Raw genomic sequence first — 19,589 nt, forward strand, 5'->3', positions numbered from 1 at the left:
CCCCCCCAGCGCAACATCCTCTCCGGTTGAATTGAAGACCTCCGTCAAGTTCAGGCAGATCACACAGAAGACTTCCTTTGTGAACCTTCGCAATTTTGCCTTTTTATCGGCAATAAGCCATAATGATCCAAATAAACCCTTGAAATATGTCTCTCTGTGTGTTTGAATCAATTTGGGCAATGTGTAAGTTTATCTTTTTGAAATAAACTACTGAAATAATTCTGATGTATTGAGAGGAACCTTTATTGAATTTTGAAACACGATAAGCAATGATTAAAAAAAATGTCGGCCTTAGTAAAGTGGAATTATTCCTCTCTAATACTTTTTATAACATGGAACTCGGAAAATCTGCGTAGGAATTGGACGCACCAAAATCAATTAGCAGCTAAAGTGTAGGTTGTCGCTCTGAAACTAGGTTAGCTGCCAACCGCTGCTGCTTGGTAAATATTTGTTACATTTTTTGTTTTTGCTGCATTTTATCTATTAATAAACTCTTGAAATGAAAATAATTGACTGTAAAGGTAACGACAACGTTGAAAAAACCCTTTTTTATATAGAGTTATGTCTCAAAGTGCCGCTTGGAAATCAAAATAGATACATTTTATCATTAGCAAGATAGCTAGTTTTAGTGGCTGTTTTATTTTAACATTTTTTGTTGATGTCACCGACATTATTTACTATTTAAATCTGGTTTTGACGACTAAAATTATGATAAAGGCAGCAAAGTGTGTCTTATTTTGAAATCTGGGTAGGTGAATTTCCTGTTGCGGCGCAGCTGCTTGTCGCTGGAGTGGAGCTCCGTCAGAGGACCAGGGAGAGCGTGGTGAGGAATCCCAGCAGCCCCCCCGGAGAGTGCGAGCCGGACCGGCTGGACCCCCTCCCCCTGCCCCCGGAGGAGGACCCGAGAGAGACCCACGTTGCCACGGGAGAGGCCTCGGTTCAGGTAACCGTTCAGTGCGTGTGGTTCGTGCTGCTTTTCCCGGGCAGCCAGGTGCTTTCCAGAGGGTTGCTGGAGATGGAGAGGCGGCGGGCGGTGAGCCGCACGAACCTCTGCAGACCTGACATCCTGTAGCAGTCTGATTTATACAGTCTCTGCACAAGGGTTGCTATGCCAAAACTGAAGGGGCAGGTTAGGGGTCGGCTTTATTTTAGCACCACATTTCACCGGTGTGAAAGGGTCTGTGCGCCTCGATGCGCAAAAATAGCGGCACATATTATACATCCTGGATATCAGAACCCCCTAGTCCTCCTCTTCTGCTTTTCCTTATGTGATGCTTTGCTTGTTTTTGTATTCTGTGTCATACGCAGGCGTGTGATGATGGTTTAACTGCAGCTCTGAATATTTCAGAAGCACAGTTCTCTACCAAAACAAATCCACCGTTGCTACAGTTATTTACTTGCAGAAGCAATTTCATAATACTGGTAATTCTCTTAGAGAACAAAAACACCTCGTTAGTTCTGCCTTCAAAGTGGAACTTTGTATATGGTGCTGAGGAGCTTGTATCCTGCAGAAAAAAGGAGTAATGGATTAATATTTCTTAGATTCATTATTCTGCAGTACTGAGAAGTAATGTTCATGCCTCAGGTCTTAGAGGAATTTATTGATGTTATATCCTTATGGTCTGCTGAAAGCCTATAAAACTAGATCCATATAAATATTAAGAAATAACATGTCTAAAGATCATTGGTTAGGAAACAAAAATGATGATTAAATAGTTTTGTGGTATTTTGGAGCCCAAAAATATTTATGAATAATAGCAGTTAAAGTTAGATAAGTTACCAAAGTGAACCTTGTCAGGGCCAAACCATGGTAGCTGATATGAGGAGATACTGCAGAGGGGAGATCACGATCCTGGGAGGATGGGAAGCTGGGATAGCCCTCCTCTCTGATGCAGAAGGGGAGTGGGGTGGGTTGGTGGTGGTAGAGGCAGTGGCTGCGTTGGTTTGGATCAGGGATGGTGTGGCGCACCCATCCCTTCCTCCCTCCCTGTCCGTGGTATATACTGGTGCATTACTGCTCCCCGTTCACTTCTGAGTGTAATCAGTCTGTCAGCAGCAGCAGACTCAATAAGTCACCCCAGCACTAACACAAGAACACACTCTCCTCTCTGATTTCTGACCAGAATGTTGCCACGTCAGCTGCCTCCTGCTGTGTGCATCAGTTCTGTCAACAGTTGTAATCATTGTTTCTCACAGGGAAAATATGTTTGTCTTGACAACAAGTGACACAGAGTGTGTCAGACATGTTCTTTCTTTCTTTGTTTCTTTCTTTCTTTGTTTCTTTCTTTCTTTGTTTCTTTCTTCCTTCCTTCCTTCCTTCCTTCCTTCCTTCCTTATTCATCCAGGGTTCCTACAGAGTCAGGAAATGTCAGGAGGCATATGGAAATTTGATTAATGGAAAAGTTTGGACAAAAAATTGAGTAGGGCTGAAACGATTAATCAAATTAAATGTGGTGAATCGATTATTGAAATAACTATCAACTGATTTAGTAATCGATTAATCGCTAACTATATATATATATATATATATATATATATATATATTTTTTTTTTATATATTTACAGATTTAATTTCTTTTCCCATTGTCCAAAACATCCATTAATCCATAGGAATCCTGTGTAGTATCATTGAGCCATCCGATGGTCTCTTATTTTACATTGTAGTTCAGTTTTCTTTGTGCCATCTCACCTGTAGTTCAGCAACAAAACATACAGATCATTCCAATTATGTCTGCTCTTTGTGTTTAGCAGTGTGAATTATTTGTCGTGGCTCTAAAGATGAAAAACGGCTTATGGGTTCAGTCCTTTATGTTCGCTGTACATCAGTGCTGAGGCTGTCTCTTCAGAGAGTTGCCTGAAGTCACTAGCAATAACATGGCCACATTGTACCCAGAATAAAACAGTTAAAGCAACAAGCTCCCACTGTGGAGAACCACTGCGGTCCAGCTACATCTGCTGTGTCATATTCAGACTTTGCTTCTTTTCAGGAGATCAAATTACTGTTTTTATCACCAGTTTTATTTTGGCAAAAACAATCACAATCTTCAAAGGAAGTGTAGCACTGTGTGATAAATGCATATTATTATTAATATGTTACATTTTTTGTATTAATAAAATTGACTTTTTTGAACAGTACATCATGATATAATGTTATGCCCTCATCAAAAACAAACCTGGAGTGTTGCCTTGATTCTTTCATGCATGTTTGAAAAAAAAAAAAATCCTTTAATTTCCATGGCAATCATTCGGCTGTGGAAAATGCCTGGGTGGACCTCGCTCCTTGAGACGCAGCTCCTCCTGGCTAGTCTGAATTCCTTCAGCATCTGCTGAGCTCATTATAGGAACTACTAATAGAATGCTTTAAAGAATGGTTGTAAACAGCTTCATGAAGGAGAATTGTGATGAACTGTTAAAGGTGGTGTGTCAGAAAGAGTAGGAGCTTCTTAAAGACACAGACAGCAATTTCAAGGTGTCACTTTGCAAAGTAAAAATTTCTTAATTTATGTTTGATGTATACAGCACGTTATAACAACTGACGTTGCAAACACATTGTATCACCCTTTTAAATTTCACTTAACATTTTCAGCAGAGATGATGAGAATATCCTAAACTGTTTAACATTTAAATGTATTATATAATTAGTAAGTTTACTTTGTAAAAGTGCAAAGAGTTCATAGTTTGATTCTATGAAAATTCTATGAAAATTGTAGCATCACATAGCTACAGTCTGATGCCATGAGTTTAATATTTCTGTTTGAAATATATGTATATTTAAGATACATCTCACCAAATAATATCCAATATCCATATCTTAAAAAGTCTAGAATTTTATTTGAACATAATTACTTTTCCACCTAAATATGTACCTTTATTGGTACAAATTAGTTTCTTAATTATGGTTCATCCACATCAGAAAAAATACACAGAGGTTCTTCTTTTGTGCTAATAATGTCTTTGGCTTAGCCCATTTTTTTATTTATTAACTCAAAACGTTTAATAACTAAAAGCTTTTGTTTCAAATTTCCATATGTCAGAAAATGTGTGCAGAACGTCCCTGCCAAGCAGGCAGAATATACAGTACAGTGTTTACACTTTTGGGATTTGATGTGATATACCAACACTGACCAGGTTCCTGTTCCTGCCACAGCCTGATACTGCCAACACCATATTTCAGGGAGGGGATGGAGAGTTCAGATGTAGAGTAAATATTTTTGTGTGATTTTTAAGTGGCGGATTGTCGAGGTTGGCTCCTTAGAGCCATTGGGGCTCAGTTATCCCACAGGAGCTGTCCATGGTGCTGCCCAGGCCGTTTGGGCTACTTTTTTTTTTTTTTTTTTTTTTACAGTGATTTGCTCAAATGACTCATTTGTGCCATCTTGTGGCTAAGATGTATCAGAAAGTTGAACCATTGCATTTTTTTTTCTTTTCTTGCAAATAATTGTTTTTATGATTGCAAAGTTTAAAGTTAAATGTCTCCTTATGAATGCTGATGTTTGTTGTTCTTATCATAACAAATCAATACATTTCCTGCTTTTTTTCATAAATAAACTTTAAAATTATTCAAAACTACCAAACCTTCAATACCTTTGTGGTGTAGTATAATAAAATTAGTGGTGGAATTGGATTAAACATTTTAAGAATTTTGCTGATAGGCTAACTGTTTTAGCAAAACTTTAACAAAACAATAGATGTTTCCGGTTTCAAATCAGATCTCCTTTTTTTTTTAAGCAAAAATTAAACCCCAGTGGATGGTTGTTTGCCGATATGACCTGTGCATCAGATTTTCGAGAGTACCAGAAACACGCAGATATGAAGGTTCCAACTGGAAACTTTGTATGTTTCAAAAAAAAGTGATTGTCTGTGTAAATGTTTTTAACACCTTAAAACATATGTTATTAATTAATCAAACTTAATTTGTTAAAGTCCCGGTTGTACTATGTGAAAAAGTTCAAGAGGTATGAATACTTTTAGAAGGCACTACAGTTGTTTATATCCCCATATTAGTGGTTCAGTTACACCATTATCCCTGCTGTGACACTTCTGCCAGAATGAGGCACGTAAATAAGATCAGTGTTGACGTTTGCTGACCAACAGCCTGGAACAAACCAAGTGGCGGCCATTTGTTGGCGGTTTTAGCGTTCGTGTTCAGTTTTTATGTTTGTGAGTCGGTTTCAGAGCAGAACATTGCTGCGTCTAGGTGGGCAGCTGGTTGACGAGAGCTGCTGCAGCCTCTGCATTGGACTCCCTCACCTCACAAGAGGACATTTTTCTCATGCAGTTTAGTAAGTAATAAAGGGAATGAAAGTGGACAAGTGGGTTTTACCTTCCAATTGTGATAGTTTTGTTGTCAGAGATGAACAATATACAGTAATAGCACAACTGCGACCTAGTGTCAGTGCTGTGTTTTCAGCCAAACTGTCTTTCAAACTGTCCTTTATTGTCTGTTGTCTTCATCTGTAGGACCAGACCAGAAATGATTCATTTTGTCGTGGTGAGACAATATAAATGCGTCGGACATCGCACCGGTTGTTGAAGTCCTGTTTGGTATAAAGTGGAGCCATTTTGTTTACCAACTTCCCATGAAATTTTCTCCCATTTGTTTTAGTTTCCCTTGAAGTCGAAGTTCTAAATCATCATAGATCAAATATCACCCAAACATCTGTCTTCACTCCAGCTGCATATTCAGTCTAACTCTATGCTTTGTGCTTTGACTGACATCATGCTTTATTATTTACTTCACATTATATTTAGAATTCGTAATTGCACTTTCTGAACTTTTGAAAGATTTGTTGCAGTTTATCTTTACGTATTTGACCAAGGTAGTCAACTTTAGGTTTTTGTCAGTTTCGTAATTGTTTATTGTTATATTCCGAATTGCTCTGTGAACAAATACAAGTTGTTTTTACATGTTTGACTAAGCTTGTGAAGCTACTGGTGCATTTAAATGTGCTGTACTGGTGCAGAGTAATCATTACATTTGTAATTCTGTACATTTATGTCTATGTTTAAAAAAAAATTAAGTTTTAAGTAGGGGTGCACTGATATGAAAATTTGGACTGACATTGATATCCAATGTTAATATTGCAGTTGTGACTGATAACCGATATTTATCGGTTATCGGTAAATATCGGTAACCGATATTTACAATATATTTCACTGCAGTTTTGACACTTTTGGGGAAAACAACAACCAGTTTATTTATGCCTGTTTATTTATCTGGCTGATACTGATATGTTAAAAAAAAAAGACTAATATCGACCGATATTGATGTTAGTTTTTAAATCAATTTAGCACTGGTTTTTTTTTTTTATATATTGGATTGGTATCACCCAATACAAACCTCAGATATCAGTGTCGGTAGTGAAAAATGCATCTGTAGCTAAAGGGGAAACATGCTTTGTTTTATATTAGTGTCTCCAGATTCCTGCTGTTTGGTTGCAGCTCTACTGGTTATTACTGAAGGTTTAGAAGGTCTGAGACACAAAGATTCATTAGCATGGCTGCGTTAATTACAGTATCGACTGACAGTTCATCTTTTACTTTCGGGTTTCAGCAGAGGTGGTTGTTGTTGTTGTGTTTGGCCCTGTAGACTCTGAGGGTTCATTCTCTGCAGGTAATGCTGTTGGCTCTCCACAGTGGCCAGATGACAGCATGGTTTCCCCCAACGCAGCCGTGAGCCAAGACAGTAAGGCCATCTGTCAGATTTAGCTTCCAACTGCAACCTCCCACTCCCCCAGGAATTGACTTTACCACTTGCTCAAAAAGTCAGCTAGCTTGTTAGCTAGCTGAACTAGACTTCCAGGATATTAAAGTGAAACATCGATCATTCTGAAGGCAGGTGTTAATGCTAACAATAAGGATTTGCTTTCATGTGGTCCTTTCTTTATTTGATGTTTCAATCCCAAGTGCCAACATTTTAAAATAAAACCTAAAAAGCAAACTGGGTACATGATATTTCCTAACATTCCTGTTTACTTTGGTTAAAACATTTCAAATCGCTACCAATTACTCCTTACAACTGTTTTTTTAACTACATTTTCTCAGTAACAAAGTACCTGACGACCCAAACTAAGTTGTCTGTGTCAATACTACACAGTTTAGTTCCTTGAGCCATTGGGCCTCGCAAAAGTTTATTATTAATGCTTTGGACAGACGCTGAATATGAGGCTGGAGAAGAAGAAGAGCACAGACAATGTTCATGGATGGCTTGTGTGACACCTGCTGTGGCGCCCCCTAGAGGGAGTAAAAGAAGGTGTTTACCTTTGTGTGTTGACCTATAAATGTAGGTAGTGATGGAACCATTCATCCCGTGGCTCCGTATTGATTATCCTCTCTATCCCTCTGCATGCCCTGAGCTGATCAATGTCTGCTCAGCTCCTTCAATACACAACAGCAGTAATGAGACCCCAGAGGATATCACTGAATCGACAGATTAATCAGTTTAACCCGGTGAATCGAGGCTGCGCTCAGGGCAGCAGAGCTCAATGAGTTTTTGTTTCCACTGTGAAGGTATTTCAGACTGCTGCAGAGATGATGACATGTTCCGCATTTAGGTGAACGTAGAGGATGGAAAAGCAGCATCTGTATGTATTACAGTGTAAAGGAAATGATCTGACCTTGTCACCCGTGTGGTTCCCCTCAGGGCTGAAGGATGTTTACCTCTGTGAAGGCCTTTGAGGGGCAGCAGTACTCCACCCTGAAGAGGCAGTACCTGCAGAGTGGCCTCCTGTTTGAAGACCCCCGCTTCCCCGCCACTGACGATTCGCTCTTTCACCAGGGCAACAGGATCGGACGTGTGGTCTGGAAGAGGCCTCAGGTGAGTTGGTCTGGGGTGTCCAAATGTGGCCCAGCTGAGTGTAGTTCAAGAATGGTATAAATTTGACCACTCCAGTGGGAACTTTTGTTAGCATAAATATTTTAATGACAAATTTACGAAGGAGGACCACTGACAAAAAACAAATTTGACTTTAATCTTAGATTTCTGAACATAACAGTTAGCATTCTTATGATAATGTTTGTTACCACAAGAATGTTAACTTTGTTTCTGAATTCTGGGATTGCCCTAATTGCAGTGGAATCAGCCCAAGTGTACTGCTGACTTCAAGTTTTGTTTTCATTTGTAAGTTAATTTTTAAGTATTTCTGAAGATGATTTTAAATTTCCATATAACTGAATATGTTTCAGGTAGAGTGTCAGAATTTCTTCACACAATTGTAAATATTTTTTGTGGTTTGTTAAATCTCAGTAATTTACAAAGTATCACTGATTCCCGGTGCAGAATATTTCTTTATCTAGCGATAAAAGTTGCATTTGTATTCATACAGGAAGGAGTAATAAGAGAGAGATTTCACTTTTCTTCTTCCTCAAACATGTAATCTGACTTACATATTCAGGTTTTTTTTAAATGCAGGCTCTAATATCTTTACAAGCTTGAGATATGCTGCAATAATGGTTGCTTAAAAGAAGTTAGCAAGTATGCATATGCATTATGTACGCACAACTGTTATTGCTTTTATCTTTTCTGCATATCATAAATGTGTTTCTGTCTTCCGTTGATAGGAAATGTAAAATTCATTTGTTAATTTTGTGAAAATGGCTAGAAGTATTCTGTCTCCTGGTGAATAAGTCTTTCATATGATACGCTCTGTGATTGAAATAGAGGTTTTTCTTGTGTTCTGAAAATACAAAGACATCTTCACAGCTATCAAACACCTTCAGTTTAACTTTGCACCCAATGTAGCAAGACTTACTATTACTCTATAAAAAGCTAAATGTGATGCATGTGTGGGTCTCCTGATGATGCAACCTGCAATAAATTCTGAAGAGTATTTTTGCCTTTTAAAAGCATCAAAATGAGTCAGCTATCAGTACTTAAGGTCCCTGCAGGATTGGAGATTATTAACCCCACAGTATGACTAATCATTTTTAATTCCCCGCTAACTTCAGCAGTAATCAGTAATTGCTCCTCTGCACTCTCCTTGTGTATAAGCCGGTGATGTATTGGAGCTGTGGATGATATGAGATGCATGGCCTCAGGACTCTGCGAGCCAAGTCCCCTGCCGCTGTTATCCCCCTTGCGCAGCAGGCCGTGGTTCTGGATGGTGTAACCTCCTTCTGCCAACGTGCATCGCCATGGAAACTGGGTCACACAGATTACATGTTTTGGTCTGTGCTACTGATGTCAGTCATGCAGACGTAAAACTAGAAGAAGGGAGAGAGCTTGGGAGGAGGAGGATTTTTTTCCGTTTTCATTGGGAGATGATTTGTGTCGTCATTTACTCTGTTGTGTTTGTTGATGTAAAGGTCCAAGGATTATGATTTTTTTCATAAAAATAGCATTTTAGAATAAAAACAGCAAAACAGCAAAAATAACTTTTTGCTATTTTGTTTTTTTCAGTGTTAAATTGACTTAGATTATTTTGACCTTATTAGCATATTTTGAAAAATATTGCTTTTTTACTCACAAAGCATTTTCCCTGAACACATTTAATTTCCCTTTAGGATTAAATCTGCATAATGTAACTTTTATATCTCTCTCTATATATATAGAGAGAGATATAAAAGTTTTTACATATTTGTTAAAGCTGTCACCATGTCGTGATGTCATCCTCGTACAGGCACTGCTCAGTGTGCTAATGAAGGAGAAACAACTTATTGTTACAGGAACATTGTTTATCCATTGTCAACAGTGGCTATGCTTTTTAGCCTAGCATTCGAGACGCTATCAGGAAGAAGCTGTAGCATAGCAGAGAGCTTGATGTTTTTCATACTGTCTGTCTTCTACTGTCACGACATGGTGTCATTTTTGACAAATATGTAAAAAAAGATTATAAAGTATTTTTTGAATTTGAGTTGATAGTGGTTAACGAATGGTTAACGAAAACCCTCCACAAGGAGGGTAAGCTACAAAAGTTCTTCACTGAGTTCCATATCCAGGCACAGTAATGGAAGACTCAGTTGAAGGAAAAATTGTGGACCGATAGGATACCACATAGTTTAAATTCATGCATGTGGTGTTTCATCATCTACCTCCATAACACAATCCCTTTGTCTGTTTTGGAATATACTGCTACAACCAGTATTTACTTCTTTCCTAACTTCCTGCAGCAAGCAGCTGTACTGCTTTCATAAATATTCATTTCTCCTGCTTTGTGCATGCTTCCTACTGATTTAAGTTGCCATCTCTTCCCCTGCTAATGTGGGTGAAGATCTTTAGAAGTGGTTCTGTATGACGGGTAAAACCGTCTCCAAAGAGACACTAACCTTGACAGGCGGCCTTCATTTTCAGGAAAGATCACACATCAATAACAGAGACTAGTCTAGGGCGCAGTTCCTGATGTAGCATTATAACCCGATAAAGTTGACTAATTTGGGCTCCTTAACTTACTGATACTAGTGCAGTGAACGCATAAACAGATCTTGGATTTCTCTGCTGTTCTTCCCAATGGACCCTAAAAGCTCATTCTGGATGTACTGTATTATTCAGTGGGGAGTGCATGATAATGAAGTTAGACGTTAAACTACTTAAGGAAAGAGTGCCTTTGAGGGACTGAAATGCTCAGAACCATCAAAATTTAATGAAGGTTTTGGGAAAAGCTTGTTTTAAACACTGCACACCCGCCCTCAGACTTAGCCTGAAGTGCATTTCAGCTCTGGCTGGACGTTAAGGTCAGGTGGGGCCACAAAACTCAGAAAAAGAACTGGGAAGATTAAGGATTAAGCTTTGTTTTAATTCAACTTAGGATCTGTCCCTTCTGTTTAAAATTCATATCATGTCAGGTATTTATTTATTAATAATAAGAAGTTTACATACATTTTCTCAGTATTTGGTAGTGTTGCCTCTGAACTTCGCTCAATAGTTTGCTGGAGTTCTGGCCCATTCTTCCTGGCAGAACCAGGTGAACTGGATCTGGTTTGTAGGCCACACAGATTCTCTAGGCTTGAGATCAGGGCTTTGTGTTGGCCAAAACATTGATTTTGTTCCCCAAAGCCACTTTGCAATCACTTTCGCTGTATGCTGAGGGTTATTGTCCATCTGGAAGATCAATCTGAGCTCAAGCATTTAACTTCCTGTTACTTCAATATTTCCACATAATGTTTTTTCCTCCTGATGCCATCTTGTGTCCTTTGGCTCTTTCCTTGCCCATGTCGGTACAGGACAGGTTTCACTCTGGATGATGACTCTGTTTCACCATCTTCAGCAGCATCTTCACAAAGTTCTGGGCTTTTGTTCTTCGAGTTAATTTGCACATTTGTCCCCAAAAACAGCAGGATACTTACAGAGAATGGCTGGGCGATTAATTAATTTTATCGATAAATTGATTTTTAGCTTTTGAAGATTTGAACAACTCATAGAAGCGCTGATTGAAATAAAAGTCACGTTTTAAAAAATAATCTGTTATTTTGTAATTTCTTTTTTAGAAAAGAAAGTGAGAACAATAATTGATAAAAATCAGAACTCAGATTTGGTATGAAAAAAATCTGAGATTTTATTTCAAGCCTTATCGCCCAGCCCTGTTACAGAGAGATAAAGATTCAGTGAGAGGAGGAGAGACAGAAACAGATAAAAGATGACAAAAAGAGAGTGAGTTTGTTGCACAGAGCCGTTGCATGAGGCTGATGGATCCTTTCCCCCCCTGGGCTTGGCTGATGAATGGTGCCAAAAAGGCTCTGAAACTGGTTAGAAAGTCTTTAGTGGCAGGGTGTTTGACAAGGCTGCACTCAGCCACAGTATTCACATTACTTTAGTGTCTACAGGGCCGGGCGCTGATCGATACCCTATTACTCTTCTACCTGCGGATGGCGGGCCACCACAGGGAGTTCTCACTGCTGCTCAGTCTCTGGGAATCAATGCTGCTGCAGACAGGAAGAAGAAACGTGCCTCAATAACTTAACTCAGATGTACAGTGGCCAAACGTCACTCCTACTCACTGTACCCTCAGTGTAACCCAGATTTACTGAATGTAACGTGGGATGAGGGAGTCAGTCGAGACCTCACTGCAGTGGCCTCTGCTTCTGATTAAAACTTTGCTTTTGCAGCATTCAGCTTTGCAGAGTCAGCAAATGACTGACCTTGCTTGCATCCTGTATAAGTTGTGAATGTGTGGTGCTAGCCCTTTGTGTGTATACACATGACATTATACATTAGCACAAGTGCTGATATTTAACAGTAAAGCTGCACACTGGGCTTAAAGGTGACCTAATTATGCTTCCTTGAACCAGTTAGGATAGGTCTATGGAGAACATAAAACATTTTTGTTACATTTAGTTGCACAAAATAATTCCTGGATAATGAGATTTTAGTTTGCTCAGTTCTGCCCATTTTGAGCTCCTTTCAGAATGGGGTGTTTAGGGTCTCTGTCACTTTAAAACCAAATAAGCTGCTGCTGACCATGCCTCCCAACTCTACATTTACACTTGCACGTGAAAATAGCTTCAAAAAGATGCACAAATATGGAACCATATATCTTTGAAAAGCATTAGTAAAGCCTTCTGCACAACCAACTTTCTTCGTTTTTCAGGTGTTGTTTGGGTTGCAGTTTACTGCAACGGAACAGGAGTATTTTTCCAGAAAGTAAAAGACAGATATCTCTTCTGTTTATGGCACAATAAAGCATTTCTGTGAGAAGGTTGGGCCCCTAAGGTCTCTGCACGCCTCTAAGGGCCTCTGCACGCCTTGCCAGAACAAAGTTTTGCAGAGACCAGGACAATAATTGGCTCTATTTAGCAAGTGGAAAGCTCCCAATTAGCATGCAGTGCTGCTGCCATGATGATGCATAGTTCTGCTGAAATTAATACTGGTAGGGATGGAGAAGAAGAGAAACACGGTGCAAATCAGAGTTTCTACCTCCATTTCCTACAAGTACTTCTGTCTCATTGAGAAGCAGTTCAGTTAATAACTTTTTGTCTTCTGACTGTATAAACCAGTCTCTCCAGGTCATTGCAATGGTTTTTTCCCATTTATCTTAAGACATGTTTTTTTTTTTTTTGTTTCTTTGCTTTTTTTTAAACAAAACAGTGAGTTTGTATGTCTGAGAGGCCCCTGGCGGCTCACTTCCTGTAGTAGCTAACCATCCCACACACTATCACATTAACCATGGGGAGCGTGGTTGTGCGTCTGTGTATGTGTGGGTTATATTTTCTGCTCTCCATGTATGTGGGTAGGTGTAAGCGTTCAGCAGCTTATTGAGTGCATTTTCAGGGCTCTCAGTCGTTGCATATTGTGGCTGAAAAATGAACCTCGTCACAGAAGCAGCAGGAAATGTGATTTCACAAATGCAAAGCTGAGCTCCCACTCCTGTGGAAAAGGTCAGCAGTGTGACAGGACGGTGCATGAGGACAGATGGCCTGTCTCTAATTTATCAACTGGCCTCAATAATCTATTTATATGCTTTTATCATTACAGTTCTGAATCAAACAAAAGCCAAAATCATACATTGCTTTTCTTTTGATGTTATTTTAACACTTAAATATTTAAAAATGTTAAATATTAGGCTGGTGTACTGGGGGGGGGGGAACTACCAGTGTGTATCACATGTATCAGTTATTTATGAAAAAGTTTCTTAAGTTTATTAAAAGCACAATAAAATAATTAAATGTTGAAAGAATTATGTGAGATTTTATTTTATTACATGTTTAAAATTGTGTATTTCAGTATTTTACCTCACATTTCTCAATCTCCATCCTATAGTTTGTCTTAAAATAACTTAATCACTTAACCGTCATTCACCAAAATGCTAACACATTAACCGATTGGTTAACCATCTGAGCTGCAGAGCAATCATGTTGCCCAGAGCAGTGTTAACCATGCCCACTAAGGCTCACGGATAGAAAGAGTTGATATGCTGCTAAACAGAAATATGAAATAATAACATAGATGGAAAAAATGGTTAATTATGTTTCTTTTAGCTTATAAGTGTATTTGTTTGTATTATATTCAAAAATATTTATTTGAAAACATTGGCACCCTAAATATTTTTTTATTTTTTATTTTTAGAAAAAATGTTAGAAAATGCATTTATTTATTGAATTAACATTTAAGTACTGTATACTTATTTATATTATCACATGTGAATATTTATATAGAAGCTTATTAATGTATTGAATTGTGTAACTGTTGATAATCTGTTTTAATTACCTGATGTTTCTTCATTTTTGAGAAATGTTTTCTGTCATTAAAATAGATTCTGAAAGGTTTTTTCCATGAATAAATGGCGCAATCATTGAGTGTTTTCTGTCCGTGTTTAGGAACTGTGTGAGGACCCTCACCTGTTTGTGGATGGCATCAGTGCACATGATCTACATCAGGGACAGTTGGGCAACTGCTGGTTTGTTGCAGCTTGTTCCAGCCTAGCATCCAGAGAGTCTCTGTGGCAAAAAGTAAGTATCTCTGAACGCGGTCTTTAACTTCATGCTGTTTTGGTGTGTCTTCAAATGAAGCCAAACTTAACAAAGTTAATGCAAAAATGTCTTTATACTTTTCTGGAGCAAGGCAGTCTTGTAATCCTGTGAAGTTGTATCTATGAACAGTTTTTCAAAATATCTCAAACTTCTTCTTTGGACTTTTTGTAGTGCTTCAATCATTTCCTGTTCATTTCTCAGTTGTGACTATAACATCCATCCATCCATTTTCTTACACCCTCCTCCCATTGGGGTTGAGAGGGGTGCTGGTGCCTATCTCCAGCTATCAACAGGCGAGAGGCAGGGTCACCAGTCCATCACAGAGACAGACAAGACAAACAATCACACATAGGGAAAATTTAGAGAGAATTGACAGACAGTTTTTGGACTGTGGGAGGAAGCCCGGGTACCTGAAGAGAACCTACCATGCACAGGGAGAACACGTAAAGTTCATGCAGAAAGACACCGGGTCAGGAGTCGAACCCAGGACCTTCTTGCTGAAAGGCAACAGTGCTACCAACTGCACCACTGTGACTAAAATAATACATTTTAATTTGTGAAACAGTGGCCAAACCACAACGCAACAACAAAAGCAACAGAGCTACAAACACAACAACAAGCAACAACAAAAATAAAAGCCACCGTGCATCAGCAAGCAGAAACAACATAGCAAAAGAGAGCTACAACAAAGTTTACTAAAATGGAGTTACATTAGTACAAAGTTACATTAACTTCCTTTTTAACATATCTTCCATTGAGGCTTAAGTTTCATTATGGCTTTTGCACTTTGTTGGCCCTTCTGGGCCACCATAGCGTGAGTTTAAAAATGATCAAACCGAATAAGTGCAGATCAACAAAAAAGTTAAGTATCAAAGTAGTATCTTTGAAAACCATCTTTAAAAAGCATCAGAGATCCATCAGGAAGCCTGAAGATCAACATTTTAAAAGGTTATCAAAGTTTTGCTGCTTGGATGCAAAGTATATATAACAATACATAGATATAATCCCATGTCTGTCTCTTTCCATTAATGACAAACACATTGAGGGAAAACATTTCTGAAGATGTACAATATATGAACTCAATACTTTGCTGAAGTGCAGTTTTAATTATCCTCTAATGAATGCTTGTATCCATTAGCAACCATTATTTGACAATGTAAAGATCAGAGCACTAAAGCACCTCCCTGTTTGCATAGTGTGGAGTCTCTGAGGACAAACTGGAAGCTCTTAGGCTAAATGTGATTTTTATCAGGATGTAACCTGCAGAAGGTTGTTTACACTGCTCTGACTAGCAGCCAGTACAGATGGATGGAGAAAGAGTGACAATGCATTGTGACAGATGGATGGATAAACCCTGTGAAACTCTGACTTAGCTGCAGACAGATTAGCGTATGCTCGATTCATAACTGGCCACCTCTCATGTTTTAGCTGATTTCAATTTTAATATGAAGCACAAACCTTAATGATGAGATTCTGTTAGAAGCACATCTTGTTTCTTCTTTCCATTAGCGCTCTGACAAACTGTCATTTGACTTTCAACTCATTCACGCCCTCCAAGGAGGTGTTGAAACTTTCGCCTGAAGCTGGAAAAAAACTGTTCAGCTGTTGGTTATGTCGTGACGAAACTGCATGAAGAAAAAGAACCTGAGAAACTTTTTTGTTTGTTTTAAAAACAGAAAACAGAATCCCAGTCATAACTGTTGATAGTACTGCTTTACTTACTGCTGTTAACTTGGTTTGGACAAACTAAACGCTAAAGGGCAAAATTAATAATAATGTTAACATAGAAAGGAAACAGAAGACATTTAAACATGAGATAGTCCTTTAGAAATAAGTTAAAAGAGAGATAATGTGTTCCAGCCAATGTGCTGTCAGCAATATAATGACAGTAATAATAATTAATCAGAATAATAATTATTCTATGCAATAATTGCAATCATAATAGTGATAATAATAGTAATGAAGATATTACTATCATTATCATTCTATTTATTAGAATAATTATAGTAGTAGTATTAAAAAAACTGTCAGAATGTAATTGCAATAAAAATTTAATATTTATTTATTTAAAGTTTATTTGTGTCGAACATTTCAGTAACAAGGCAGTTCAAAGAGCTACATCATAAAAACATAAAGCCAGCTATTGTGAAACAGTGATTATTTATTGTAGTTATATTAATTTTAATTTTATATTGATATAAATTATATCAACATCATTATTGTTAACATTATTATTTATAGCATTCCAATAGCAGTAGACATAGAATTAAAAACAACTTTGTTATAAAATAAATAATAATTATATTGCGTACATTGTATCGTTCTTATTCTTATTAATAATCATAAAATCTAGTCATTAAAGTGTGAATATACAAATATAACTCGTTGGAGCCATACAGAAAACCTATAAAGAGGATTTATTACTATTCTTTCAATAAATATTTTCTCCTAAATCAGACATGAATAATTTGCTATGTTGAATATTTTGATGCTCTACTAAACCAATTGTCACTGCTGAAAACTTAAGCAGCACTCTCCTGGTCACTGTTACGCTCATCGAGCTAAAAAAAACCCAGCCACCGCTAAAATACAAGCCTGTTTGGTCCAATTTGGGTTTTGGTCAACAAGTGACATGCAAGAATGAGCAGAATGATGCATAACAATGAGGAGACCGAACAATAATCCATATTCATGGATTCAGAGGCTGCAGGCGGGACGGTTTTAATTGGGACTCCTGAGAGCGCGCTGAAATTTTTTTGGGGTAAAACCAGACTCAGCCTCTTGTGCTTCAACAAAATCTATCGCTGACAAGAAATGAGCTGAGATTCACCTGATCTGTAACACGTTCACATGTTCTCAGGCGCCTCTCGGGCCTGGTTCCTGAGCAGAGCCTGAGGTGTTTTGTAGAAGCCACGGTGAGCCTTAGGGAGGAAAAGGAGGGAGCGAGCTTCCTTCTTCCTCCTGTTTGTCAGGGTCACCATTATGTGGCGGCTTGCTCATCTGCTGGGGAATACTCACTCTGTCTCTGTGCATTTCCTCATGTGGGACCGGGCTCAGGCAAACCCTTCAGGGCTGAATGTTTGTCAGAAAGGAACATTTTGGTTCAGCTCTCAACCCAAGAAATGACAAATACAGGGATCATACAGGCGTCTGAAAGCCTTGAAAAGTCTCAAATTTTTATTAGGTATTTTCAAGGTTTGGAAAGTGCTGAATTTCTGTATTAAGCTTGATTTTCAATTTGAACAGTTTTGTAACAAAGTACAATTTGATGATTCATTAAAAGCCAAAGTTTCTAAATGTTATTTACAACTGAAACCGGATTTTTTTCATACATCTAATAAAAAGACACAGATAAAGTTTCTCTCACTGTCTGAAGTTAAATCTGACTTGTTTTAGGTCAGTTGGCATTCCCAAAATTATTTTAACTTTCTTTGTTTGTTTTTTATATCATTTACCTTAACACCATTTGGTTAAATTGTTTCAATATAGTGTGTATTAATTATTACAAATGACTCAGAGACTTATTATTCATCTTATATTTCAAACAGTAAACAAGGTTATTGAAATTGAGGGATATTTTTTTTGTGAAATTTGTGTTTTCGTCTTGGACCAGTTGGGTATATAGGGTATTTAATTTTACTGTGGGAAAAGTGTATGAGCCCTTCAAATAAAACCAGGACGCAGCTGTTATTTGATTTAACTGTATTTATTCCCATCATTAATGGCTGCAGAGATAAAAAGCAAACAACAAATTTGGTTCCAAATGTTCTTGAATTCATAAAATAACTTGGCCAACTAGTTTATGACTGAATTAATCACACAAGAAAGGTAAAACTTTGAGTTCTTTCAGTTCGTTGCACTTTTTAAGCGTCCACTATGAAGGTGATGGAGCAGTCGACACTCTCAGGGCTGCATCCTTCTGCAAAAGCAAACAGGAAGTACATCACCTTCCTCACCTTGGCCAGCTCTGCGATCCTCTCCCCGAACTCAGCCGCATCCGCCTCGTAGCACTGGGCGGGCGTGTCCTCAGTAGCCGTTCTCCAGAACACACCGACGGGCTCCAGCAGCTGGCGCGTCATCAGGTTGGTGAGGTCCGGCGTCCAGAGCTGCGAGATGGCTATGATGGTGAGGCGCCCAGGTTGCGCCAGCCGCACCGTCCAGTGGGAGAAGCGAAGCGACTGCTTGGAGAAGTCCAGCCGGTACACAGCCTCGTTGGGCTGCAGCAAGCGCTCGCCCTCCTGTCGCTTCTGGCGGCGCTGCTGCAGGGACTGGACCCGCAGGCGCATCACCTCTGTCAGCTGGCCATCCAGTCGGAAATGCAGCTCAGTCTTTGCAGACATTCTCCCACAGCACTCAGCGGACGACAACAACTGCAGGCTGGATTAAAATCGGCTTCTGTGTCCAATCTTGACTTTTTCTCTGTCCACTGTCTCTTAATCTCTCTCTTTCTGCTGACTGCCACAGTTTACATGACTTCACACCTAAGCAGCGTTAAAGAACAGAGGGAGGGTACAGATGAGCCAGGAGAAAACAGGATCTAATTACATTTCGAAGCAGAGCTCAGCACCGGCCCGCTGGGAGCTGTACTTAGAACTGTTTGTCACACATTTGTTTTTGACTTTGCTCGCTTGGTTACAGCAGCACATCCAGAACATGAAGTTCCATCTGGATCACTCAAACTTATAATTCACTTTGCAGATATTTGTTATGAAAAAGTCAGTCCCTGATGTGTTGATTTTGGTCACGTGGAAAAGGATGAGAAAAAAAAAAAACGTTAGTTCTTTCCTCTTGGGACTTTAGAAATAACAGGGGAATGCAAGTCACTGTGTACTTCTGTTCAGTCTTAAATGTGATATATTATACAAAATTTCCATTTTGCACTTTTTTCTGCTTCCATTTGACTCCCTACTGTACAACTACTGTAATATGATGGCATATTACTGCCATCATAGAGGAAAAAAAGGAGGAGGAAATTTCAGAATTTGAAAAGTTGAAAATTTGCTAGAAAAAGCTTGAGAAATTTTCTCTGGAAAGCTTGAAAATTTCAGTTTCAAAATTAAAAAATCTTTGACTTTTGAAACTTTTGAAATACCGCTGTGTGCTTTGTACAATGGCTGCTAGAAAAGACAAGTGTTTACTTGTTGACTTACCATCCAGAAACAACTTGCTACAGATCTATTCTAACATAT

At 38.5% G+C, this 19,589-nt stretch overlaps 2 protein-coding genes across 2 annotated transcripts in view; one reads left to right on the forward strand and one right to left on the reverse strand.

Moving 5' to 3' along the window:
* The first annotated feature begins 781 nt into the window (after window positions 1–781).
* The window catches only part of LOC106962411 (calpain-5-like), a 35,306-nt gene continuing 16,498 nt past the window's right edge, over window positions 782–19,589 (forward strand). Inside the window, exons 1-3 of the mRNA XM_015056822.1 lie at window positions 782–943; window positions 7,643–7,816; window positions 14,248–14,379. Coding sequence (XP_014912308.1) covers window positions 7,652–7,816; window positions 14,248–14,379 — 297 coding nt within the window. The 5' untranslated portion in view covers window positions 782–943; window positions 7,643–7,651. The remainder of the gene's footprint in view (window positions 944–7,642; window positions 7,817–14,247; window positions 14,380–19,589) is intronic.
* LOC106962412 (olfactory marker protein-like) lies at window positions 18,096–19,363 on the reverse strand. Its single transcript, XM_015056823.1, has one exon. The coding sequence runs from the start codon at window positions 18,738–18,740 to the stop codon at window positions 18,264–18,266; it is 477 nt and encodes a 158-aa protein (XP_014912309.1). The 5' UTR covers window positions 18,741–19,363; the 3' UTR covers window positions 18,096–18,263.

This window comes from Poecilia latipinna, unplaced genomic scaffold (genome assembly GCF_001443285.1).
Source record: "Poecilia latipinna isolate Pla-1442-1.1 unplaced genomic scaffold, P_latipinna-1.0 Scaffold1410, whole genome shotgun sequence".
Taxonomy (NCBI): domain Eukaryota; kingdom Metazoa; phylum Chordata; class Actinopteri; order Cyprinodontiformes; family Poeciliidae; genus Poecilia; species Poecilia latipinna.